Below are 27,788 nucleotides of genomic sequence, written 5' to 3'. Positions count from 1 at the left end.
ATTCAGCCTAATGTAATTACTCCTATAGATTTTGGACATGTCTTTTTTTTTTTTTAGCATCTGACTCTTTTTTTTTTTTTTTTTAAGATTTTATTTATTTATTTGACAGAGAGAGACACAGCGAGAGAGGGAGCACAAGCAGGGGGAGTGGGAGAGGGATAAGCAGGCTTCCCGCGGAGCAGGGAGCCCGATGCGGGGCTCGATCCCAGGACCCTGGGATCATGACCTGAGCCAAAGGCAAACGCTTAACAACTGAGCCACCCAGGCGCCCTGGACATGTCTTTTTAAATTTATGATTAGATATTTTCTTTTGTTATTTGTTATCAAAATAGCATCTTCTTTCTCATCTTTTAATTGGTTTATATTGGTATACTGATTTTTGTATGTTGATTTTATAACTTGCTACTTTTCTAAATTCTCTTACTCCTTGCAGTAGCTTTTCAAAGGAATTCTTTTGTGTTGCTAGATGTCTAATTATATCATCTACACATAAACATAGTTTAACCTTTTTCTTCCCAACTCTCATGCTTCCAGTTATTTTCCATTGTCTAATTACATTGACTAATACCTCCAACATGATGTTAAATAATAACGGAGATATTAGTATCCTGATCTTATTTCAGTCTTTAGCAGAAAAGCTTCTAGTGTTTTTTACAGATAGGATCCAAGGCATATTTTTTTAAGGGATTTAACTTTATATTTGAAGATGAGAAATGTCAGCAATTATCTTTATAGAGCTTTTATTTATTTATTTTTCTTTATAGGGCTTTTAAAGTGTTTTTCAAGTATCTAATTTATTTGGTTCTATGAGATAAAAGGGCAAATAGAGTAACTTAATTTTATAGTTAAGTAAATGTTGAGAGAAATTAAGTAATTGCCTAAGGTCATGATGCTTAGAAAGTGGTACAAGGAGGACCAGAATAAAAAAAGTTTTTTTTCGCTGCACTAGGCTGCATATTCATTTTACTTAATATTTTCCTCCAGGAAACTATAGATTCAGGACAACGCATTACATGCCTATGAGAATACATAAATAAGTTATTTTCCTTTTTAAAATGTGAATTTTAATGGTTCGCTATATTGGATGATTGGGTATGTGTGCTTATGTGTTTTTAGAGAGTAAAATATTATATGTGGGTAAGTGTAAAGTCCCCTTTAATGACCTGACTTCAGTCCCATTTCCTCTCCTCGGAGGCAATGTAGTATAGACTCGGACAGTTGTGTTTTTTTTTCTTTTTTTGTAATGCAAGTGCCAGACTTAAGCTTTGATTGTAGAGGCATCCATATCAAAGAGCCATTCATCTAAAAGATTGCTATCTTAAATATACACAGTGCCAGCCACAAGCCTAGATAAAGAGCCAGGCCACCTGCCCCTAATGAGGCTCCTTTGTTTTGCAGATCTTAATTGATTTTGATAACTGTCCTTTTGGGCCAGTTGTTTTTTCCTCTTCCTGAGCTTCAAATTCATGCTCTTATGTTTTAATTCATCAATAAAGAGTGAGCCCTAGAGCCCCCACATTTGACCCCAATAAAAGGAGAACCCCTGGCCCATTTGCACTTTACCAGCCCCCCCCACCCCCCACCCCCAATCTCTGGCACTGTCTCTGGCTCCCTTGCTTTCCTGGGCTCCCACACACTCTCCTCTCCCTCTCTCTGTTTTTTTCTCTCCATCCGTCTCCACCTCCCACTGTGTGGCCCCAAGTGTACTATGTAATTTCCAGGTCTTATAAGTAATAAACCTTTGTTTTGTCAAAGTTTCCTGATGGTTGTTGCTGAAGGATGTCTTGGAATCATAATAAGAACCACAAGGGTCAGTCCAGTCATAACACTGATTTGGAAAGGGAAAATGTCTGTGGGTAGCTCACTCCAGGGCCCAGGTGAGCACCTGCAGCTTTATTTTTTTTTTTTAATTTTTTATTGTTATGTTAATCCCCATACATTACATCATTAGTTTTAGATATAGTGTTCCATGATTCATTGTTTGTGCATAACACCCAGTGCTCCATGCAGAACGTGCCCTCCTCAATACCCATCACCAGGCTAACCCATCCTCCCACCCCCCTCCCCTCTAGAACCCTCAGTTTGTTTTTCAGAGTCCATCGTCTCTCATGGTTCTTCTCCCCCTCCGATTTCCCCCCCTTCATTCTTCCCCTCCTGCTACATTCTTCTTCTTCTTTTTTTCTTTCTTAACATATATTGCATTATTTGTTTCAGAGGTACAGATCTGAGATTCAACAGTCTTGCACAATTCACAGCGCTTACCAGAACACATACCCTCCCCAGTGTCCATCACCCAGTCACCCCATCCCTCCCACCCCACCCCCCACTCCAGCAACCCTCAGTTTGTTTCCTGAGATTAAGAATTCCTCATATCAGTGAGGTCATATGATACATGTCTTTCTCTGATTGACTTATTTCGCTCAGCATAATACCCTCCAGTTCCATCCACGTCGTTGCAAATGGCAAGATCTTATTCCTTTTGATGGCTGCATAATATTCCATTCTATATATATATACCACATCTTCTTTATCCATTCATCTGTTGATGGACACCTTGGCTCTTTCCACAGTTTGGCTATTGTGGACATTTAGTCTGCAGCTTTATTATGGATAGGCTGAGACTGGCACAAAATAGGCAATGACCCACAAGAGTTAGGTATGTTAACCTTCTAGTCCATTTTTTAAAATCCACAATTCACAGACAAAATGCATGATATGGGGTCAGAGATTTTAAGAAAATTATTACAGAGATAATATCAAAATCTATCTCCCTTTTTTCACCTATCATCGTCATATGGATCTTGAAGTATGCAAGGCTTTTCTAAGCATAACATAAAATGCAGAATGTACTTTTAGAATCTAGATCTCCAGAGAAGTCTGGTATCTTTCCACTATCACTTTGCCTACTAAACTGTTCTCATTAAGAAATTTTTAAAATTTAGGGGCGCCTAGGTGGCTCAGTTGTTAAGCTTCTGCCTTCAGCACAGGTCATGATCCCAGGGTCCTGGAATCAAGCCCCGCATTGAGCCCCTCATCGAGCCCCCCATTGAGCCCCGTATCGGGCTCCCTGCTCGGCGGGAAGCCTGCTTCTCCCTCTCCCACTCCCCCTGCTTGTGTTCCTTCTCTCTCTGTGTCTCTCTCTGTCAAATAAATAAATAATCTTAAAAAAAATTTTTTTTTTTAAATTTAGAAATATACTTCCAATTTTGATTAAATATCCATCTGGCCTTTCTAAGTTGTAACAGTTAAGGAAGAGAGGAAAAACATTTAAATATAAAGCATTTTTAACCGTTTTGTGCTTGTGAAAGTGCTGAATAGAAGTACCTGCTGAATATAAAGTTTGTAATTTCATTTTGCCTGCAGAGGGAGAATTTAGGTAGGAGTTATGCATTAGAATTTGGTAAAAAGTGACTTACTTTCTTGAATTAAGTCAATTTATATCCTTGATAGTGGCAAAATCATTTCAAAATGACATGTAGTACAAAATTCCCGCACTTAATATTAAAAACCATCTTAGGAGTAGGGGACCTGAGGAGAATTTCGGAATATCTTATTCAATAATCTTTTTTGTTTTCCGTGTTGGAAATGAGAGGCTTCACCAACCACCACTCAGATGCTGCAAAATACCTGTATAAATAGAACTGCTATTTTGTTTTAAGAGTGAAATGTTGATGGTTTAGACCAGGAGTTGGCAAACTTTTTCTGTAAAGGGCCAGATAGTAAGTATTTTCAGCTTTGTAGCCCATGTGGTCTCTGTTGTAACTACTCCGTTCTATTGTTGCAACCAAAAGCAGCCATAGATAATACATAAACAGATGGGCAAGACTGGCTGGGTTCCAATAAAACTTTATTTACAAAACAATTAGGTGGATATTAATGTGGGAATCAAAAGCAAAAGAAAAAATTAAATTTCCTTACAGCCGGCAGCCAGTTGACAAGTTGGTACAGGCAGAGTGACCTTCCTCTAGGAACTCAATTACCTTGACGTTGGTACTTTGCTACGGGCAAAAGGCAATCTTAGTGTAACGTTATCCCAACCACCAGGATCCTGTAAGTCTCCTTTAACATATAAAAATTCCTTTGGAAACTTCCTTTCTCTATAACCCCCACGATATATGTTAGCAATCATCCTTCAACCAGATGGCCCAGTGATATACATCTGAAGGGTTTCATGACTAAGGTCTTACTAGACAGTGATAAATGACTTTTCCTAACAATAGTTAGCCCCTCAAGGTCCTGGAAACCTTGCTTCCAAATTCCTCAGAGACCTAGGCTATCCTTAACCCCCTCCCAACTTGAAAATATATAATGCGCCACCCCTCACAATCCCAGTGCAGCTCTTTCTGCCCATGGGTCCTGTCCCCTTGCTTTAATAATACCACCTTTTTGCACCAAAGTTGTCTCAAGAATTCTTTCTTGACTGTTTGCTCTGAACCTTAACATTTCCCCATCAGATATGATCCACAGGCTGTAGTTAGATCTTTGCTGGGTTGAAGGCAGTGGTGTACTGGTAAACGTTCAACAACTGGCTTTTTGGAGAGACTGGTAAGCCGAGATTTATAGCACTTGCCCATTAACGTGACGTAAATATTCCCATCACAGTTGATTTCAGGCTATTTATTTGGTGTTACTGAACAGGGACAGAGAAAGGGATATAGACTAGTACACCATCACATAGCTTTTCTACCGTACAGCTACACTAGATGTAAATAACCTCAAGACCATAGACAATAGTAAAATGTGATGAATTTTGAATATTTATTACCTTTATTTTGAATACAATTTATTTAATTTCAAATTAAAATAATTTTTAATAATGTCTATGTTTAACATTTGGTTCACAAAATTCCTAAAAATTGAGTAATTGGTTCTGGTGAGCCAGTATGAGCCAATTCCAGCGCACCACTGTGGTGGAGGATATGATCAAGAATTTTGTTTTAATAAGCTACCTACTGAATCATATGGGAGAATAAAAGCGAAAAAATATAGAGAATTGTGTTAATATGTAACTTTTGCACTAATCTTGTTCATGTGTTAAGGATCTGAATAAATATGTATTTTTTTATTTAAGTGAAAATTGACTGAGCCAAAGGTGCTTTATTTCTTGGTTCTTTATCTCAACTTTTAAGTGATAACATAGGAAGTAAATTTAGGTCGGTAGATTCTGTCAATATATCATATATAATATCAAGTGTTACTTATTGTTTGATTTTTTTTTCCTTTAAGGCATAACTGTGACGCCTGACGAAGAACAAAACTTAAATCATTATGTAGAAGTTTTACAGAACCTAATACTAAGTGTTCCTACTAGGGAGCCAGGTCCTGAGAAAAAATCAAAGTCTCCAAATAATGTTCATTCTATAGGACCGAAGGTATCGAGATTAAAGGAGATAATCACACATGGAGACTTTTCTACTGAAAATGATGTTTTAATCAATCCTATCAGTGAAAACACCACAGCTTCCCCTACTGGAGACTTCACACTGGAAGTAAAGAAGAAGAAAACTACCAAAAGTACAGCATTCTGGTCGATTAAACCAAGAAAGGTTTCTATTGTGTTACGCACAGATGAACCACTTATTGTAAGAGAGCCAGAGCCAGAGCCGGAACTGGCACATACTGAGGCACCAAAGCCACGGCCAAACGTCACTGAGACATCCCCAAGTCCAGATGTCACCTCGGGCCAACCGTTTAGTACCTCTTCAAGTAGGAGCACTGACATGGACACGGTCACAGAACTAGAAGATGTTCCTCAGCTCTCAGGTGAATATGAAATGGAAAAATCGGACGCACTAACATTTGAAAAAAGCCCACAGATTCTGAGTATTGAAGACATTTTGAAAAAAATTTCAGATATTCATTCACAGGTACAACAGGTACCTCTTGCTGAGAGCCTCAAGCCAGAATACAGAGAGGACATTCGAGCCTCTAGAGAGCACCTAAAACGGAGCCTTGCTTTAGCAGAAGCAGCGGAACATAAACTACAAAAGATGTATAAATCCCAGCTGTTACCACTAGGACAAAGCAGGGACATTGGAATTGATGACATTGAAACTGTTATTAACATGCTGTACAATTCCAGATCTAAATTGTCTGAATATTTAGATATTAGACATGTTCCACCAGAAATGAGACAAAAAGCTACTACAGTATTCAATACATTGAAAAAAATATTATGTGTAAGTCAACTAGAAACTCAAAACCTTATTAGGAAGTTATTAAGCAATAATATAAAAATTTTAAACCTACTTGATGTTCCACAACAAAGTTGATTTAAGCGAACCGTGCATTCATTTCACTGGAGAAATAAACATATTAGTGATTCACAAGTTGTATGAAAATATTTTCTATTGTTCAATGTGCTAACATCTTTCCATGTCATATATTATAAAAAAATTTCATATGCATGAAAGCCTAATAATTTAAAATAAAATTTTGGTTCAGGAGTTTGTAGTTTTTTTCTCATTAATTAACTTTAAAAGTTATGAAGATCTTTGATTTTACTTGAATAGATTAGTTAAATTCACCCATTTTATAAGAGTTAAGAGACTGTGTGCAATCTGTATGTAGCCTGTTTTAAATAAATGAATATAAATGTAAAATTTTAGGATATATGGTCTTTATTACTCTTTGAGAGGATCTGAGTTTTCTGTCTGAATAACAAAGTTGGAACTTGAATCAGCACTTTTATTTGAATATCTGTCTGCCTCCTTTGAAAGGTGGATGGTATATGAAGATACGTCCCTGTTTCTTTGTTGTTAAGTACTTTTGGAGTATCAGTGAGTGGCTGTAACTTGGATTTGTAATATAGCCATTCTCACTTACTTCCTATTTTTGTTTCTTTTTTTTTTTTAAGATTTTATTTATTTATTTATTTGACAGAGGGAGACACAGCGAGAGAGGGAACACAGCAAGGGGAGTGGGAGAGGGAGAAGCAGGCTTCCCGCAGAGCAGGAAGCCCGATGCGGGGCACTGGGCTCGATCCCAGTACCCCGGGATCCAGACCTGAGCTGAAGGCAGACGCTTAATGACTGAGCCACCCAGGTGCCCCCTATTTTTGTTTATTTCTATACATATACATTGAGGCTTTGCAAATCTTTTGTTAGGAATATGACTAACACGACTAAGGTTAACTGTGTAATATCATGCTTATGATGCACATAATTCTTTCATGATTTGACCAGTATTATATTTAAATTCATTTATTTATTCATTCATCAAACTACTCATTTATAGTTTAGTAGAGATTTATTGACCTTTTAGACTATGTGCAGAAAAAATACTAGGCTTTGGGGATATAGTAAGACCTAGTTCCTTCTCTCTTTGAGATTGTATTATAGGAGGAAAGATAGACATTAAATAAATAACTTCAATAATTTTTAAATTTCAGTTGTGACAAGTTGTTATGAATCTGTGAGAAGTTTGATCTCACCTAGACCAAAAATAACTGGAAAGCTATCTTGAGAAAGTAGCATTTAAGGTGATATCTGAAGGATAAGGGTGCATGTAGGGGGAAGGCGGCATTCCAGGCAGAGGGAACAGCAAGTGTGATGCTCTGAGTTGGGAATGAGTATGGCAAGTTCAAGAAGTAGCTGGTGTGTAGAAAGGCAGAACATCTCAAGATGGAGCCGGTTAGGTACACAGGGTTGGAACAGATCCTGCAAGGCCTTAAAGTGTATACATATTGACGACGCTAGCTGTTATCCTATGATTGCTGAGAAGCATTCGTGGATTTTAAGCAAAAGATGGGTATGATCAAATTTGTGTTTTTAAAAAAACCACTCTGGCTGCAGTTTTGGAGGCAGACAAAAGTAGAAGTGCACTAAGCAAAGGCCAAATTTAGCTTAGACTAGTTCAAAAGAAGTGTTAGTTTAGAAGTAGAATCAACAGTATTTGGTGATTGCATGGACATAGAGACTGAGAGAGTAGCAGGGATCAAAAATAATTTCTACACAATTAGCTAGATCATAAAAAGGACCACATAGGTTTTGTTTCACAATAACACTCTTTACTGTTTCCTGTTGCTTGTTTTTTTTTATTTTGTGTGTATGTTGCTTATTTTTAAAATTAATTTTACTATGGAAGATTTCAAACATGTGAAAAAGTAAACAGATTAATGTAATAGATCTATGTACCTAATGTCCAGTTTCAACAGTGATCTACTAATGACTCATCTTGTTTCACCTAAACCCTCACCTTTTCCCCTTTCCTATTTTATGTTGAATTAAATCCCAGATACTTTTTCATTTCATTTGTAAAGATTACAGTGTGAAGCTCTTTCAGTTTTTAAAAAAAACAACCACAATATCACCACAATACAAATTTAATAATTCTTTATCATCAAATATCCAGTCATTGTTCAGATTTCCAACTGCTAGTAATTTTTTTAAATTTAGAGTTTGTATGAATCAAAGATCCAAATAAAATTCACACACTGAGATTTGATTTGACTCGTAAATCTTTTTTTTTTTTTTTTTTAAGATTTTATTTATTTATTTGACAGAGAGAGACACAGCGAGAGAGGGAACACAAGCAGGGGGAGTGGGAGAGGGAGAAGCAGGCCTCCCAATGAGAAGGGAGCCCGATGCCGGGCTCGATCCAGGCTCGATCCCAGGACCCTGAGATCATGACCTGAGCCGAAGGCAGACGCTTAACGACGGGGCCACCTAGGAGCCCCATAAGTCTTTTAATCTAGAGTTTCTTTCACCTTTTTTCTCCTTGAAGCTTACTTATCAAAGAAATTGGTCATTTGACCTATAGTTTTACACCTATCGATTTTGCTGATTGTATCCCCATAATGCCTTTTAGTATGTTTTCCTGTCCTCCGTATTTTCTGTAAATCGATAGTTGGATCGAGAGAGGCTTTTTCAGACTCAGGTTTGTCTCTTTTTTTGGTCAAGATAGCATAGATCATCTGGTTGTGTTTACTTTTTTTTTTTTAAGATTTTATTTATTTATCTGACATAGAGAGAGTGAGAGAGGGAACACAAGCAGGGGAAGTGGGAAAGGGAGAAGCAGGCCTTCTGCCGAGCAGGAAGCCGGAAGCGGGGCTCAATCCCAGGACCCTGGGATCATGACCTGAGCTGAAAGCAGATGCTTAACGACTGAGCCACCCAGGCACCCTGGTTGTGTTTACTTTTGTATTTATAAAGCAGCCTTTGATGTTCATTACCTAGATAGATTATTGATCAGGTGATGCAAAATGGACATATCATTCCTTCCTTATTAGCTGGAATATGTCTATAATGAGAAACTTCCTCTCCTCTATTATTTGATTCCCTAGGAGTCCAGTGTGTATTGGAAAGACATCAAATCTTTCTCTTTTTTAACAGTTTTCAAAATAATTAGTTCATAGAATCCTCCAATGGTGACCTATTTTTTTAAATTAGATCTTTATTCTTTGGAACAGTTGGAGGCTTATAGAGAAATTGATCAGAAAATACAGAGTTCCCACATACCTCTCTCTAGTCTACCATAGTTTCCACTATTATTTATATCTTATATTAGTGTGGTACAATTCTTACAATTGATGAACCCACATTGATACATTATTATTAACTGAAGCTCCATAGTTTACATTAAGGTTCACTCTTTGTATTGTACATTTTATAGGTTTTGACAAATATATAATAACACATATCCACCATTACAATATCATACACAATAGTTTCACTGCCCTAAAAATCCCCTGTGCTTCACCTATTCATCCCTCCCCCTTCCTCCCCAATCCCTCCAATCCCTGGCAAAACTGATGTTTTTTACTCTCTCTATACTTTTGCCTTTTCTAGAATGTCATGTAGTTAGAATCATATAGAATATAGCCTTTTAAGATCGGCTTCACTTAATATGTGTTTAAGATCCCTCCATGTCTTTTTGTGCCTTGACAGCTCATTTCTTGTAGTACTAAGTAATATTCCATTGTATGGATGTACCAGAGTTTATACATTCACCTGTTGAAGGACATCTTGATTACTCCCAAGTTTTGCAATTATGAATAAAACTGCTTCAAACATTTGTGTGCAAGTTTTTGAGTAGACCTAAGTTTCAATTGTGCCAGTTTTTTTCACACCTTCGAACGTGCAAAAGTTAGCAAACTTTTATATTTTGGCCAATCTGATAAATGAAAAGTATTATCTAGTTGTTTTAATGTATGTTTCCTTAATTATGAGTGAGGTTGGACATCTTTTTATATTTATATTTTTATTTCTGGAAACGGCTTGTTCCTGTTTATTTCTCTACTGGTTGCTTTTCCTTAGTGGTACATACAACCTTTTAATATAACAAGGAAATTGGAATTTTGTGTCATATTTTTACAAATATTTTGTCTAGTTTATTATTTGTGTTTTGATTTTCCCATGTAGAAATTGAAAACCTTCATAAATCAAATTTATACATTTTTTTCTTTGGGTGCCTTTGTGTTTTGTGTCTCACCTTTCCCACTCTGAGATTTTACAAAATTCCTCTTTTTTATTCTAGTGTTTTAGTGTTTTTACCTTTTTAAAAATAAACTATTTTTTAGAGCAATTTTAGGCAAAATTAAGGAGAAGGTGCAGAGTTTCCATATATACGCACACACGTATAGCCTCCCCCACTATCAGTTTCCCCCACCAAAGTGGTACATTTGTTACAATTGATAAACTTACACTGATGCATCATTATGACCTCCAAGTCCATAGTTTACATTAGGATTCACTCTTGGTGGTATACATTCTGTAGGTTTGGACAAGTGTATAGTGATAGGTTTCACCATTATAGTATCATAAAGAGTAGTTTCATTGCCCTAAAAATCTTCTGTGCTCCACCTACTCATTCCTTCCTCCTCTCAATCTCTGGCAACCACTGATCTTTTTACTGTCTCCATAGTTTTGTCTTTCCTATAATGTCATGTAGTTGGAATCATATAGTATGTAACGTTTTCAGATTGGCTTCTGTCACTTAATAATGCACATTTAAGGTTCCTCTGTGTCTTTTCATGGTTTCATAGCTCATTTAATTTTAGCTCTGAATAATGTCTATTTACCCATTCACCAATAAAGGACATTTTGGTTGCTTCCAAGTTTTGGCAATTATGAATAAAGCAGCTATAAACATCCAGGTGCAGGTGTTTGTATGGACATAAGTTTTCAATTCTTTTGGGTAAATACCAAGGAGCCCAATTGCTGGGTTGTACGGTAAGAGTATTTTTAATTTTGTAGAAGCCATTAAACTGTCTTCCAAAGTGACTGTACCATTTTGCAATCCCACCAGCAATGAACGAGAGTTCCGTTCCTCCACATCCTCACCAGCACACGGTGTTGTCAGTGTTCTGAATTTTTACCATCCTAATAGGTGTGTAGTGGTCTCATTGTTGTGACTATTACCTTTTAATTAAATTTTTTAAGTTTTTGATAATTATAGATAAACATGCTGTTTTAAGAAATAATACAAAGAGATCTAGTTAATGTGCTCTTCACTCATTTCATCTAATGGTAATATCTTCAAAACTATAGTGCAATATCACAAGCAAGATAAATGCGTTAGTATAAGATACAGAACATTAACAAGACTGCAAGGATCCCTCATGTTGCCCTTTTATAGCTACACCTACTTCCCTCCTGTTTTCACACCTTTCTAACCTCTGCTAACCACCATTCTCTTCTCCATTTCCATAATTTTGTCATTTCAAGAATGTCCTATAAGTAGAATCATACAGCGTGTAATCTTCGGGGATTGGCTTATCTTCCCACAGCTCAGTTCTCCAGAGCTTGAGCAAGCTTGTTGCATGCATCAATCCCTTCCTTTTTACTTGAGTGGTGCTGCGCAGTTTGTTTATCTATTCACCTGCTTAACAACCTTTGGGTTATTTCCAGGTTTTGGCTATTACAAGCTCCTATAAACATTCATTTACAGGTTTTTTGTGAACATAAGTTTTCATTTCTCTGGGATAAATGCCCAGGAGTGAAACTGCTGTGATGTATGGTAGTTACATATTCAGTATTAAAAGAAACTGCCCACCGTTTTCCAGAGTGGCTGTACCATATCCTAAAACCACCAGCAATGTATGAGTTTCTCTGAAACCTCACCAGCATTTGGGGTCATCACTATTATTTAACATTTATTTATTTTATTTTAAAGTGTACAATAGTTTTAGTGTATTTATAAAATTTTACAACCATCATAACTATCTAATTCCAGAATATTTCAACACCCCCAAAAGAGAACCCCATATCCACTAGCAGTCCTTTCCCCATTCCTCTCTCCCCCAGCCCCTGGCAATTGTGTTCTCTCTCTATGGATTTGCTTATTTGGACACTTCAATATGATGTAATCATACAATATGTATTCATTTGTGACTGGCTTCTTATTAACAGTGTTTTCAAAGTTTATCTGTATTCTAGCATGTATCCGTACTTCATTACTTATGGCTGAATAGTATTCCATTATATGGATATATTGCATTTTGTTTATGCATTTCTCAGTTGATAGACTTTGGGTTTTTCCCACTTTCTGGCTATTAAGAATAATGCTGCTGCAGATGTACACATTTTTGTGTACACATAAGTTTTAAATTCTCTTGGGTGTATACCTAGGAGCAGAATTATTGAGTCATATGGTAACTTTATGTATAACTTTGGGAGACTGCCAAACTGTTTCTGAAAGGGGTTGAATCATTTTTTACATTCTCCCTAGCAATATATGAGGATTTCAATTTCTTCACATCCTCCCCAACACTTACCAATGTCTTTTTTTTTTTTATTACAGCCACCCTTGTGGAAGTGAAGTGGTATCTCATTGTGGTTTTGACCTGTATTTCTCTGACGGCTAATGCTGTTGCATACGTTTTCATGTGCCTATTTGCTATTTGTATATCTTCTTTGGAGAAAAGTCTGTTCAGATCCTTTGCCATTTTTTAATTGAGTTCTTTGTCTTTTTATTATTGAGTTGTAATTCTTTATATATTCTGGACACTGGCCCCTTATTAGATATCCAATTAGAAAATATTTTCTCCCATTCTGTCAGTTGTCTTTTCACTTTCTTAATGGTATTGTTTTCAGCACAGAAATTTTATTTTATTTATATTTTTTAAAAAATTTTATTTATTTATTTGACGAGAGAGAAAGACAGAGAGAGAACACAAGTAGGGGGAGTGGAAGAGGGAGAGAGAAGGAGGCTCCCAACCGAACAGGGAGCCAGACACGGAGCTTGATCCCAGGACCCTAAGATCATAACCTGAGCCGAAGGCAGATGCTTAATGACTGAGCCACCCAGGCGCCCCTCAGCAGAGAAATTTTAAATTTCAATACAGTCCAATGTTTATTTCCTTTTGCTGCTTGTGCTTTTGTGTCACGTCTAAGAAACAATTTCCAAATGCAAGGTCCCTTATTCGGTATGACTGGTGTCCACATTAGAAGATTAAAAAGCCACCTGAAGACTGAGACACTGTGTGATGACAGAGACATAGATTGGAAGGACAAGGATCAATGGCCATCACCCAAAAGCAAAGAAGAGGAAAGGCAAGAGGGAGAATGACATTGCTGACACCTTGATTCTGGAATGCTAGCCTCCAAAACCATGAAAGAGTAAAATTCTGTTGTTTAAAGCCATCTAGTTTATGGTATTCTGTTAGGACAGTCCTAGGAAACTAAAATAGTTATGGTGTTTAATTCTTTTGTATATATTGCTTAATTCCATATGCTAGTATTATTAAGGATGTTTGCACCTACTAATGAGCAATATTGGTCTGTAGTTTTCCTTTTTTTTTTTTTTTTTTGCATTTTTTTGGTCTGGTTTTGGCATCAGAGTAATATTACCTTCATCAAATGAATTGGGGAGTGTTCCTCCTTCTTTCATTTTCTGGAAAAGATTGTATAAATTCATCTTAATTCTTCTTTCAACATTTGGTATTCTCCAGTGTACCTTCCGGTTTCCCTTATCTGAAATATCTTCATTTTCCCCTCATTCCTGAAGGATATTTTTGCCGGATATTGGCTTTTGGGTTGATAGTTCTTTCTTTTCATCACTTTCAAAATGTTGTACTAATTCCTTCCTGCCTCCATGGTTTTTGTTGAGAAACCCATTGTCATTTGCATTGTTTTTTCTTATTGGTAAAATGTCATTTCTCTCTCACTGTTTTCAAGGGTTTTTCTGTTTTTCTTTGATATGAATTTTCAGATATTTAACTATAATGTGTCTTGGTGTAGATTATTTTAGATTTATCCTATTTGAAATTTGTTCAGCTTCTTGAATCTATGGGCTTATGCTTTTTGCCAAATTCGGAAAATTTTTGTCCATTATTTCTTTGAGTACTTTTTCTTTTTTTTTTTTTAAGATTTTATTTATTTATTTGAGAGAGAGAGAGTGAGTGAGAGAGCTGGCATGAGCGGGGGAGGAGTAGAGGGAGAGGGAGAAGCAGACTCCCCACTGAGCAGGGAGCCTGATGCGGGGCTCGATCCTGTGACTCCAGGATCATGACCTGAGCCAAAGGCAGACGCTTAACCCACTGAACCACCCAGGTGCCCCTCTTTAAGTACGTTTTCAACCCCACCTTTTTCTTTCTTTCTGGGACTCCAATGATGTGAACACTAGATCTTTTATTATAGTCCCATGGATCCTGGGGCTCTATTCATTTATTTTTTTCAGTTCACTTTCTTTTTATTATTCAGATTGGGTAATTTCTATTATTCTGTCTTCAAGTTTACTTATTATTTCCTCTGTTCCCTCTGTTCTTCTGTTGAGCCCATCCAGTGAGCTTTTTGTTTCAACTATTTTATTTTTCAGTTCCAAAATTTCCACTTGGTACTTCTTTATATCTTCCAGTTCTTTGCTAAGACTCTCTTTCTTTGGGGGAGATTTTATACTTTTTTCATTTATATCAAGCATGTTTGTAATGTTCATTGAAGCATTTTTATGATGGCTGCTTTGACATCTTTGTCATGTAGTTCTGAAACTGCTGTTATCTTGGTCTTGACATCTATTGATTATTGTATCTGCTGGGTAGTGGTAAAATTCCTGACTCTCCACTAGGCCCCTCTGACACCACTCTAATGGTGAGGAGGGGTGACTCATTACTGCTGGATAGGGGTGGAAGTTCAGGCTACTCACATACTCTTCATTAATATGAAGTGGGGGATTAAGTACATCCACTGGGGAAGAAATTCCTGCATTCCTACTGAGTCTTCTCTAATACCATCCTGGTGAGGGGAGGGTCCCTATTTGGCTTTTGCCATTGGGGATGGGGATTGGGTCAGAAGTTACAGTTTTTTTGTAATGTTTGGCTGTAATTGAGTGGTTACTGTCTAAAAGTTTTATGTGTTGCTAGCCTGCTCCTTTCCAATCCTTTGGCTACAGAGAATGGCTTTTGTTAGGGTTTTTATCTCAGTGCCTGCTCATGTTTTTGGTTTATCAGCTTTTTTAGCTCTAAGTCTGGGATATATGAAGGAGAAAAAAAGTCTGGAGAATGCACCACCATGTCATTTCTTGGATTCAGAGTTCTCTAGCCAGTATGCCTTCTTTTTTCCCACCACTTAGAATCTTCTGGTGTTTATTTTACATGTGATGTCCAGAGTTTTTAGTTATGCTTAGGAGTTTGCACTTTATCCTAAAGACAGTGAAAATATTTTGAAATACTTTAAGCATTTTTAACGAGTCATTCTAGTAGGCTGCAGTGCAGATAAAAGATAAGAAAGAGCAAGACTAGAAGTAGAAGCCAGTTAGAAGAATGTGATAGGAATCTTAAAGAAAATGATGTCCTGCACTTGGATGGTAACAGAGGAAATGGAAATAAGTAGTTGAATTTCAGAAATATTTAGGAATTAAGAATCAATAGAACTTGGTGATTGATATTCGAGATAAATAAAAAAGGCAGAAATAACTTCTATGCTTCTGACTTGCTCCACTGGGTAGGTGGTAGTGTACTTTTTTTTTTTTTGTACTTTGTTTTTTAATAGCATTTATCACAATTATGATTTTATGGTTATTTGTATATTTATTTGTTTAGTGTTTGTCTCCCATGGAGGGGCAGTTTTGTTCACTGCTGTAATCCCAGCACCTAGCACAATGTTTGGCCTGTAATTATATGCTCAATAAATATTAATACATTACAGTATATTTAAAAGAGTGAGTATGATTGGGATGCCTGGGTGGCTCAATTGGTTAAGCTGCTGGCACTTGATTTCGGCTCATGTCATGATCTCAGGGTCCTGGGATCAAGCCCCATGTCAGGCTTCATGCTCAGCAGGGAGTCTGCTTGAGGATTCTCTCTCTCTCTCTCTCTCTCCCTCTGCCCCTCCCCCTTCTCGTGTGTTCTCTCTCTCCAAAATAAATAAATAAATCTTTAAAAAAAATAAAAAGAGTGAGCATGATTGTGGGGAAGATTATTTTGGAAATGTTATTTCTGAATATACTAAATTTAAGACCATGTCCCAGTTACACATTGGTCTAGAGATTAAGAGATAGCAGTAAATAAGGATTTGGTAACTATCTGCACATAAATGGAAATCTAAGCCATTGATGTAGAGAGACTCTTCATGGAGTATATAGAGAAGCAAAGAAAGCCTAGAACTAAGGCTTAAGGAACTCTACCTTAAAGTGACAAATAAGGGAAAGAGTCCTTAAGCAACTGGGTAAGAATAGAGAAGTAGGGGGTATACAGGAAAAATGTAATTAAATATAAGGCAAAGGAAAAGTGTTTAAAGAAAGAGGGAGGAGTTAACCCTGTTGTAACTGAGAAACAAGATAAAGACTGAAAATCATCCACTGAATTAGTTAAAAAGTGGTTTTGGCAGAAGCATTGGTGAAGAAAGCATATTGGAAGAATAAGTTAAGAACATGGAAGCAGAAAATATAGACAATTATTGAAATATTTAACTGAATAGAATAACAGAAAAAGATGAGGGCTGGAGGGGAAAGTAAAACCCAAGGAAGGAGTGCCTGGGTGGCTCAGTTGGTGAAGCGTCTGCCTTCAGCTCAGGTCATGATCCCAGGGTCCTGGGATCGAGCCCCGCATCGGGCTCCCTGCTCAGCAGGGAGCCTGCTTCTCCCTCTGCCTGCCACTTCCCCTGTTTGTGCTCTCTCTCTCTCTCTGACAAATAAATAAATAAAATCTTTTTTTAAAAAAGCCCAAGGAAAATATTAGTTTCTTGTTATTTTCAGATAGACTAGACCAGACCGTGTTTAGCAACTGTTGAGAAGGAGCCAGTAGAAAAGAGGTTGAAGGTGGAAGGGAGGGGGGAATAGTCAGTGGAGCAGATGAGATCCAGAATACTGGTAAAGGATTTTTACTTTATTCTTTAAGCTTTTAATTAATTACTTACTTAGTTAAATTATTTAAATTAAAAATAGGTAATGTACAGTGTAAAATAATTTCAGGTTTGCAGTATAGTGATTCGACACTTCCATACAACACCCAGTGCTCATCACAAGTGCACACTCCTTAATCCCCATCACTTATTTCACCCCTCCCCCCCACACCTCCCCGCTGGTCACCATTCGTTTGTTCTCTAGAGTTAAGAGTCTGTTTCTTGGTTTGCCCCCCTCTCTCTTGTTTTTCCCTTTGCTTGTTTGTTTTGTTTCTGAAATTCCACATAGGAGTGAAATCATATGGTATTTGTCTTTCTCGGACTGACTTATTTCTCTTAGCATAATACTCCCTAGCTCCATCCCTGTCATTGTAAATGGGAAGATTTCATTCCTTTTTATGGCTAAGTAATATCCCATTGTATTTATACATACCACATCTTCTTTATCGATTCATCAGTTGTTGGACACTTGGACTGTTTCCATAATTTGGCTATTGGAGATAATGCTGCAATAAACATGGGGGTGCATGTATCCCTTTTCCTTTATGGTCAGGAACAAGACAGGAATGTCTACTCTCACCACTGTTATTTAACATAATATCAGAAGTCCTAGTTACAGCAATCAGACAACAAAAAGAAATAAAAGACATCCAAATCAGCAAGGAAGAAGTCAAACTTTCACTATTTGCAGATGACGTGATATTCTATATGGATAACCCTAAAGACTCCACCCGAAAACTATTAGAACTGATAAATGAATTCAGTAAAGTCACAGGATACAAAATCAATGTGCAGAAATCTGTTGCAGTTCTATACACTAATAATGAAGCAGCAAAAGAGAAATTAAGAAAACAATCCCATTTACAATTGCACCAAAAATAGTAAGATATCTAGGAATAAATCTAACCAAGATGTGAAAGATCTGTACTCTGAGAACTATAAAATATTGAGGAAAGAAATTGAAGATGATGAAATGGAAAGACATCCCATGCTCATGGATCAGAAGAACAAATATTGTTAAAATGTATACAACCCAAAGCAGTCTACAAATTTAATGCAATCCCTATCAAAATACCAACAGCATTTTACTTTAGATGGAAAGATTAACATTTCCTTTATTGCAATGGGGCAGGAGGTGGGGGGGGGGAAGGAGAAAGAATGCTCATAAAAGCATTCTTTAAGATAAAGGATAGGATTCAGATAAAGATAGGTTTATAGGTTTGGTAGCAAAAATTGAGATAATTCCAGATTGTAACTGCTGCTGCTGCTTCTTCTTCTTCTCCTTCTCCTCCTCCTCTTCTTCTTTTCTTCTTTTTTAGTGTTGTAGAAATTGAGGATATCTGCTGAGATTGAGAGAGTTGGAAGGTTTAAAAAGGATAGCATATGTGAAGGGCCTAGTACATAGCAGGTGTTAATGAATGGTAGTTTTGTGTTACTTATAGCTTTAGATAGTATGATTATATAGGACCAGTGCCGTATAATGTGATTTGAGAACATTCAAATATCTTCTGTATAGTCTGACAATGTGCTTGAAACTCTACTTTGAGAAAATATTTACATTGGATTAAAGCATTGCGAGACACTGCTTTATCTATTTTATATGTTCAGATTTTGGTGGGATATATTATTTTAAGTTGAAGCCAACTTCTATTTGATTTCAAACTGTTATTAGTTCCTACAACAATCCCTTTTAAGTTATTTTTTTGAGCAATCTCTACATCCAACATGGGGTTCACACTCACAACCCGGAGATGAAGAGTTGCATGCTCTACCAACTGAGCCTGCCAGGCACCCCTCTACTAAAATCTCTTTTGATGTTTCCTGCAGATTGAGACTTGACCCTAGGACCAGCTTTGACTTTAAGCAGGAATAATATAAATCAACCCATTTGGACTTAGCATCAACTCACCTTGAGTATTAAACTAGCCTTGAACTTGTACACTAGTTCTGAGATCCCTATTCCTTCCTTATTCCTGAGACTTCACCCCTACCTCACACCCCAGGTTTAGTAATCAGAACCTTGTACCTGAATCCCAAGTTTAGTAATCTATCATTCCTTTTGTACTGCTCTAGACTAATCCCTGTTCAGGGACTAGAATTCTACCCACTGGCTTGGCACTAACTAATAGGCTTACCTGATGCTTCCTGCCTTCATGAGTATTTTCTTCTACATTACCACTTGTCAAACTGTGCTCTTCAAACCAACAGCATGAACATTGCCTAGGAACTTGTTAGAAATGCACATTATTGGGCCATACACCCAGAGTTTCTAATTCAGTGGTTCTGGGAGTGAAGCTCAGCAATCTGTGTTGCAATGAGCCCTCCAAATGACTCTGATGCATGCTAAAGTTTGAAAACCACTATACCATAAACACCTGCTGCTTTCTAGAGCATCCATCATCCTGTGATAATCACTGAGAGCACATCAATATTCTATATTCTCATCTATGTGCTCTGCCTGATAGACTGTATTTTCAGTGTGGATATCTGATCCTCATTGCCTACCACATCTTTGTGAATTCAGTCGAGTATTTGTTCCTGCCAGCCTGCTCAATCCTGTTTGTCTTCATGTGGAATTAGGAAAGCTGTAATATGTAGTCAGAGGTTTGATAGACAAAAATCCACATTATGTCTTAATTCCCAAAGAATAGAGTCACAAATTAGCATATATAAGTTTAATCAAATTAGTAATACAATACATATTTGTTGTTTTTTAAGGAATAGCATTTGTTAGACAACTATTGGGCAGTACTTTGTATTTTGCTGTGTAATAGACACTGGATAAAGATGATAATTTCGATTCAAACATGATATAAAAACAATGAAATGTGTTCTGCAAAAAAAATATACTAATGACTTTGCTAACATTTCCTATGAGAATTTTCTAGCACTTCTTTTACCAAATGGAAATTTGTTTTCCATAAATTATTTTATACATTTTTTGTTGTCATATTTCTTTATTTAAAAATTTTTCCAGCTTTATTAAGGTATAACTGACAAGGGGCGCCTGGGTGGCTCAGATGGTTAAGCGTCTGCCTTTGGCTCAGGTCATGATCTCAGGGTCTTGGAATCGAGCCCCGCATCGGGCTCCCTGCTTGGCGGGGAGCCTCCTTCTACCTCTCTCTCTACTGTTCCCTCTGCTTGTGCTCTCTTGCTCTTTCTGTCAAATAAATAAATAAAATCTTTATTAAAAAAGGTATAACTGACAAAATTGTAATATGTTTGAAGTGTATAATATGATAATTTGATATATATCTACATTGTGAAGGGATTCCCACAATCAAGTTAATTAACATATTCATAACCTCACATAGTTACCTTTTGTTTTGTTTTGTTTTGGTAAGAAAACTTAAGATCTACTTTCTTAGCAAATTTCAATTATATGATACAATATTATCAATTAGAGTTAGCATGCTATACATTAGATCCTCACACCTTACTCATCTTATAATGTAAAGTTTGTACCTTTTTTTTTTTAAGATTTTATTTATTTATTTGACACAGAGAGAGAGAGGGTGCACAAGCAGGGGGAGTGGCAGGCAGAGGCAGAGGGAGATGCAGACTCCCCACAGAGCAGGAGGGAGCCCAATGCGGGAATACGTCTCTGGACCCCGGGATCATGACCTGAGCCGAAGGCAGTTGCTCAACCAACTGAGCCACCTTTTTAACAGCCTCTCCCATCTCCTCCATCCCCTATCCCCTGGCAACCACCATTCTACTCTCGGTTTCTTTTAGATACCATATATAAGAGATACCAGGTGGTATTTGTCATTCTCTAACTTATTTAATTAACATAATGCCCTCAAGATTCATTCATGTTGTCATAAATGGCAGAGTTTCCTTCTTTTTTAAGGCTGAAAAATATTCCATCTCTCACACACACACAGACACCCACACCACATTTTCTTTATCTATTCATCCATTGACGGACACTTGGGTTGTTTCATATTTTGGCTGTAGTGAACAATGCAAAGAATGTGGAGGTACAGATAACTCTTTGAGATCATGATTTCATTTCTTTTGGAAATACACCAAGGAGTAGGATTGTTGAATCATATGGTAGCTCTATTTTTAATCTCTTGGGGAACCTCCATACTTTTTTTTTTTTTATAATGGCTGTATCAGTTTACATTTACCGGTAGTGTATAGGGATTCCCATTTCTCCACATCCTTACTAGTATTTGTTATCTTCTTTCTTCTTGTTAATAGACATCTAACAGGTCTGAGGTGGATTTTTATTTGCATTTCCTTGATGATTAGTGGTGTTGAGCACCTTTTCATATACCTATTGGCCATTTATATGTCTTCTTTGGAAAAGTGTCTATTCAGGTCCAATGCCCATTTTTAAGTTGGGTTATTTGTTTTTGCTTTTATTTTTGCTATTGAGTTATATGACTTTCTCATATACTTCAGATACCAGCTACTTTTCAGATATGTGGTTTGTAAATATTTTCTCTTATTCCATGGATTGCCTTTTATTTTGTTAATGGTTTCCTTTGCTGTGCAGAAGGTTTTTAGCTTGATGTAGTCCCAATTGTTTATTTTTATTTTGTTGCCTTTGCTTTTGGTGTCAAATCAAAAATCATTGCCAAGATGTCAAGGAGTTTATCCTCTGGGTTTTTTTTTTTTTTTCCAGGAGTTTTACATTTTCAGGTCTTACATTCAGATCTTCAAACATTTTGAGTTGATTTTTATGTATGGTGTAAGATAAGGATCAAATTCCATTCTTTTGCATATGAATGTTCAGTTTTCCTAACACAACTTATTGAAGACACTATCCTTTCCCCATTATGTATTTTTTGGCATCTGTGTTGAAAATTAATTGACCATATATGAATGGGTTATTTCTGGGCTCTCTATTCTGTTCCATTGACTTATGTGTTTGTTTTTATGCCAATACCATACTGTTTTGATTACTATAGCTTTGCAATGTAGTTTGAAATCAGGAAGTGTGATGCTTCCAGCTTTGCTTTTCTTGGTCAAGATTGCTTTGGTTATTTATAGTCTCTTGTTATTCCGTATGAATTTTAGAATTGCTTTTTAAATTTCTGTGAAAAATGTCGTTGGAATTTTGATAGAGATTGCATTAAATCTGTATATTGCTTTGGGGACTGTGGACATTTTAACAATACTAGTTTTTCCAATCCATCAGCATGAAATATTTTTTAAGTTATTTGTATCTTCTTCAGTTTCTTTCATCAATGTTTTATAGTTTTCAGATTACAGATCTTTCACCTTGGTTTACATTTATCTTGAGTATTTTTTTTTCCAGAGAGGGGAAGAGAGGGTGGGGGAGGGGCAGAAGGCGAGGGAGAGAGAGAGAATCTTAAGCAGGCTCCATGCCCAGCACGGAGACCAACACGGGGCTCAATCTCACAACCCTGAGATCATGACCCAAGCCAAATCAAGAGTTGGATGCTTAACTGACTGAGCCACCCAGGTGCCCTGAGTATTTTATTCTTTTTGATGTAAATGGGATTGTTTTCTTAATTTCTCTTTCTGATGGTTGTTAGTGTATAGAAGTGCAACAGATTTTTGTATATTAATTTTGTATCTTGCAACTTTACTGAATTCACTTATTAGTTTTAACAGTTTTTTAGGGTAGAGTCTTTAGTGTTTTCTATATAGATCATGTCATCTGCAAACAGAGAAAATTTTACTTCTTCCTTTCTGATTTGGATGCCTTTTATTTAATTTTTTCTTGCCTGATTGCTCTGGCTGGGACTTCTAGCACTACATTGAATGAAAGCGGTGGGAGTGGGCAACGCTGTCTTGTTCTTGATCTTAGGGATAAAGCTTTTCACCATTTAGTATGATGTTACCTGTGGGCTTATCATATATGACCTTTAATATGTTGAGGTACACCTTTTCAAAAAGCCAGCTCTTAGTTTTGTTGATCTTTTCTATTGTCTTTCTAGTCTGTTTTATTTATTTCCACTTTAATCTTTGTTATTTCTTTCCTGCTATCTTTGGGATTAGTTTATTCTTTTTCTAGTTCCTTGAGGTATAAGGTTAGGTTATTTATATGGAATCATTCTTATTTCTTAATGTAGACATTTATTGTTATAAATTTCCTTCTTAGAACTGCTTATAAAAGTAAACATTCCAAAATACACATCAGTAAGACAAAAGAATTTAAATTTTATTAATCAGATATTTTAATATAAAGGCAGAAATGTTATTCAAATAATTTTCTCTAAGCAAAGTATTAAAAGAAACTTCTTTATCAGCATCTTTTCAATAAAAATTATGAGTTTTAAAATAACTTTAATTTCATATTTTTTATTGTATAAAAATACATATTAATTACTGGAAATTTAAACTGTAAATAAGCCAAGAAATAAAAATCAGTAGGATTCTTTTGAATCATTAACATGTACAAGTAATACATATTTCTTAAAGGTGATATATTTTTCTTATATTTCTTATAAGTAATACATGTTTTTTTATATTCCTATTTTATTGAGCAAATAAAATAGATTAAGTAAATGCAAAATTTTAAATTTGTGAAAAAATAATTTATAAAACCTCTTGCAACCCCACCCTTATTTTGGTAATATTATTGAATGACTTCTATCAGAGAATCCTGATGAACTGGGCACATCTCATTTGCTAATCTATGAACACTTTGGCCTAGAAAATGTTATTATGACAGTCACACAATTTCCAGGACCTAGTAATATGTAATTCATATATTGACAATGACTCTAGGTAAGTCCAACACTGGGGCCACGGGCTGAATTTTTTTTTAAAGATTTTATTTATTTTATTTAGAGACTGTGCATGCATGCATGCACAAGCAGGGGTAAGGGGCAGAGAGAGAGAGAGAGAGAGAGAGAATCTCAAGAAGACTTTGCGCTGTGTGGAGCCCAACATGGGGCTGGATCTCATGACCCTGAGATCATGACCTGAGCCAAAATCAAGAGTCAACAGACTGAGCCATGCAGGCGCCCCTAAAGTTAACTATTTTCATTTGAATAATTCAGTGGCATTTAGTACATTCACAATGTTGTGCAACCACAATCTCTATCTAGTTCCAAAATATTTCCATCACTTCAAAGTAAAACTCTACCTATTAAGCAGTTTCTCCCCATTGTCCCCTCCCCTCAACCCCTGGCAACCACCAGTCTGTGTTTGGTCTCTATAGATTTATCTGTTCTGGATATTTCATATAATAGAAATCATACAATATATGACTTTTGTGTAGTTTACCTTCTTTCATTTAGCATAATGTTTTCAAGCTTCATGCACGTTGTAGCATGTATCAGTACTTCATTGCTTTTGATTACCGAATAATATACCATTGCATTCATATACAACAGTTTGTTTATTCATTCCTCTCTTGATGGACATTTGAACAGTCTCCACTTTTTAGCTATTATGAAGAACTGCTATGAACATGTGTGTGTATGTACTTGTTTGAGTGCTTGTTTTCAGTTCTTTGGGATATAGACCTAGAAGTGGAATTATGAGGTCATATGGTAATTCTGTGTGTACATTTTTGAGGAATGCCAAACTTTTTTCCACAGTGGCTGGAGACGGCTGGACCACTTCCACCAGGAATGTATGAGGGTTCCTACCTTTGCACATCCTTGCTAACACTTGTTATTTTCCATTTTAAAAAATTATGCCCATCTTAATGGATTTGAAGTGACACCTCACTGTGATTTTGATTTACATTTCCCTAATTACTAATGATGTTGAGCATCTTTTTATGGGCTTATTGGCCATTTATATATCTTTTTTGGAGATATGTCTGTTCAAGTTTTTTGCCTATTTTTTGATTGAGCTGTCCTTTTTGCTGTTGATTTGTAAGAGTTCTTTATATATTCTGAATACTAGACCCTTCCTTAGCAGATGTATGGTTTGCAAATATTTTCTTCTGATCTGTGAGTTATCTTCTTGCTTTCTTGATAGTGACATTCAAGGCACAAAAGTTTTTAATTTTGATGTACTCCAGTATATCTACTTTTTTTCTTTTGTTGCTTGTGCTTTTGGTGTCCTATTGAAAAATCCATTACCTAATCCAAGGCCATGAAGATTTACCCCTATGTTTTCTTTTAAGAGTTTATAGTGTTAGCTCTTTTTATTTGTTCATTTGAAAATTGTTTCTTTAGTCCTTGTTTTCAAGATACATATAATCATGTATATTTTATGTTAGCTCTTATATTTAGGTCATCAATCCATTTTGAGTTAATTTTTGTATTTGGTGTGGAATTGGAGTCCAATTTTATTCTTTTACATGTGAATAGCTGGTTGTCCCAGCACCATTTGTTGAAGAGACTATTTTTTTCCCAATGAGTTAGCTTGTACCAGTGTTGAAAGTCAACTGGCAATAGAGAAATGAGTTTATTTTTGGACTTTCAATTCTATTCAATTGGCCTACGTGTTTATCCCTATGCTATTACCACATTGCTTTGGTAACTATAGCTTTGTAGTAAGTTTTGAAATTGGGAAGTATGAGTCCCTCAGCTTTTTTTTTTCTTTTTCAAGATTGTTTTGGCTACTCAGGGCCCCTGTAATTCCATATGAATTTACAATTTGGCTTTTCCATTCCTGCAAAAACAACAGCTGTTTGAATGTTGCTAGGGATTGCATTTCATTTGTAGGTCTCTTTGGGTTGTGTTGCAATCTTAAAACAGCAGTATCTCATGAACATAGGAATTCTTTTTTAATTTAACTTTTCTTTAATGTCTCTCAGCAATATTTTGTATTTTTCAGTGTATATATCTTTCACCTCCTTGGTTAAATTTATTCCTAATATTTTATTCTTTTGGATGCTATTGTAAATAGAATTGTTTTCAGCTTGTTCATTGCTGGTGTATAGAAACATAACTGATTTTTTGGTGTTGATCTTATACTTTACAACTTTCCTGAATTTGAGTCTTAGTTCTAGTAGCTTTTTTTGTGAATTATTTGGGATTCTTATATATAGAACCATGTATTTTCAAGTAGAGGTGGAAAGTTTATTTCTTCCTTTCCTTGTGAATGCATTTAATTTTTCTTCCCTAATTGCTCTGGCTAGAACTTCCAATATAGTGTTGAATAGCAATGGTGAAAGTGAACATCTTTATCTAGTTCCTGATCTTAGAGAGAAAGCTTTCAGTCTTCCACCATTGAGTATGATGCTAATTGTGAGTTTTTCATAAATGCCCTTTATCATATTAAGAAAGTTCCCTTCTGGGGCGCCTGGGTGGCTCAGTCGTTAAGCGTCTGCCTTCGGCTCAGGTCATGATCCCAGGGTCCTGGGATCAAGCCCCGCATCAGACTCCCTGCTCCGCGGGAAGCCTGCCTCTCCCTCTCCCACTCCCCCTGCTTGTGTTCCCTCTCTAGCTGTCTGTCTCTCTCTCTGTCAAATAAATAAAATAAAATCTTAAAAAAAAAAAAAAAGAAAGTTCCCTTCTAGTGCTAGTTTTCTCAGTGTTTTTATCATAAAAGGGTGTTGAATCTTGTCAGATGCTTTTGCTGTGTCAGTTGAGATGATTATGTGGGTTTTTTCCTTTATTCTATTAATGTGGTGTATTATACTGATTGATTTTCTTATGTTGATCCACTCTTGCATTCCTGGGATAAATCCTGCTCGGTCATGGTGTATAATATATTTAATGTGCTTCTGGATTCTGTTTCCTAGTATTTTGTTGAGAAATTTTCATCTATATTCATAAGTAACATTAAGCTATAATTTTTTCTTGTATTTATCTGACTTTCCTGCCCTCATAGAATGAACTGGGAAGTATTTCCTCCTCTGCTGTTTTTTGGAAGGGTTTGTGAAGGACTGGCATTAATTGTTTGTTAAATGTTTGGTAAAATTCACCAGTGAAGCCATCTGGTCCTGAATTTTTCTTTTTTGGGAGGTTTTTGGGACTGCTGATTCAATATCTCTATTTGTTATAGTTCTGTCAAGATTTTCTATTTCTTCTTCTTCTTCTTCTTCTTCTTTTTTTTTTTTTTGAAGATTTTCTTTATTTGACAGAGAGAGACACAGCGAGAGAGGGAACACAAGCAGGGGGAGTGGGAGAAGGAGTAGCAGGCTTCCCGCTGAACAGGGAGCCTGATGCGGGGCTCAATCCCAGGACCCCGGGACCATGACCTGATCCGAAGGCAGACGCCCAATGACTGAGCCACCCAGGTGCCCTTCTTCTTTTTTAAAGATTTTTTTTTTAAAGTAATCTCTACGCACCCAACGTGGGGCTCAAACTCACAACCCTGAGATCAAGAGTCACACGCTACATCAACTGAGCCAGCCAGGAGCCCCAAAATTTTCTATTTCTTCTTGAATCAGTTTTGGTATCTGTGTTTTAGGAACTTGTCCATTTCATCTAGGTCTAATTTGTTGGCATAAAATATTTCATAATATTTTTATTTCTGTAAAGTAGGTAGTAATAGTCTCATTTTCATTTCTGATTTTCGTTATTTGAAACTTCTCATTCTCTTTCTTTGTCATTCTAGCTGAAGATTGTCAATTTGTTGATCTTTTCAAAGAACCGAATTTTGTTTTCATTGATTCCCTCT

At 36.4% G+C, this 27,788-nt stretch overlaps 2 protein-coding genes across 2 annotated transcripts in view; both read left to right on the top strand.

The window, feature by feature from the left end:
* Positions 1 to 10,012, top strand: part of SPESP1 (sperm equatorial segment protein 1) — a 32,805-nt gene extending 22,793 nt beyond the window's left edge. Inside the window, exon 2 of the mRNA XM_036122757.2 lies at positions 5,227 to 10,012. Within this exon, the coding sequence (XP_035978650.2) occupies positions 5,227 to 6,272 (1,046 nt within the window). The 3' untranslated portion in view covers positions 6,273 to 10,012. The remainder of the gene's footprint in view (positions 1 to 5,226) is intronic.
* Positions 1 to 27,788, top strand: part of NOX5 (NADPH oxidase 5) — a 111,078-nt gene that overhangs the window by 22,779 nt on the left and 60,511 nt on the right.

Source organism: Halichoerus grypus, chromosome 8 (assembly GCF_964656455.1).
Source record: "Halichoerus grypus chromosome 8, mHalGry1.hap1.1, whole genome shotgun sequence".
In the NCBI taxonomy this organism is placed as follows: Eukaryota; Metazoa; Chordata; class Mammalia; order Carnivora; family Phocidae; genus Halichoerus; species Halichoerus grypus.
Note: the sequence above shows the minus strand (reverse complement) of the source record. Positions and strands in the feature narration are given on the sequence as shown.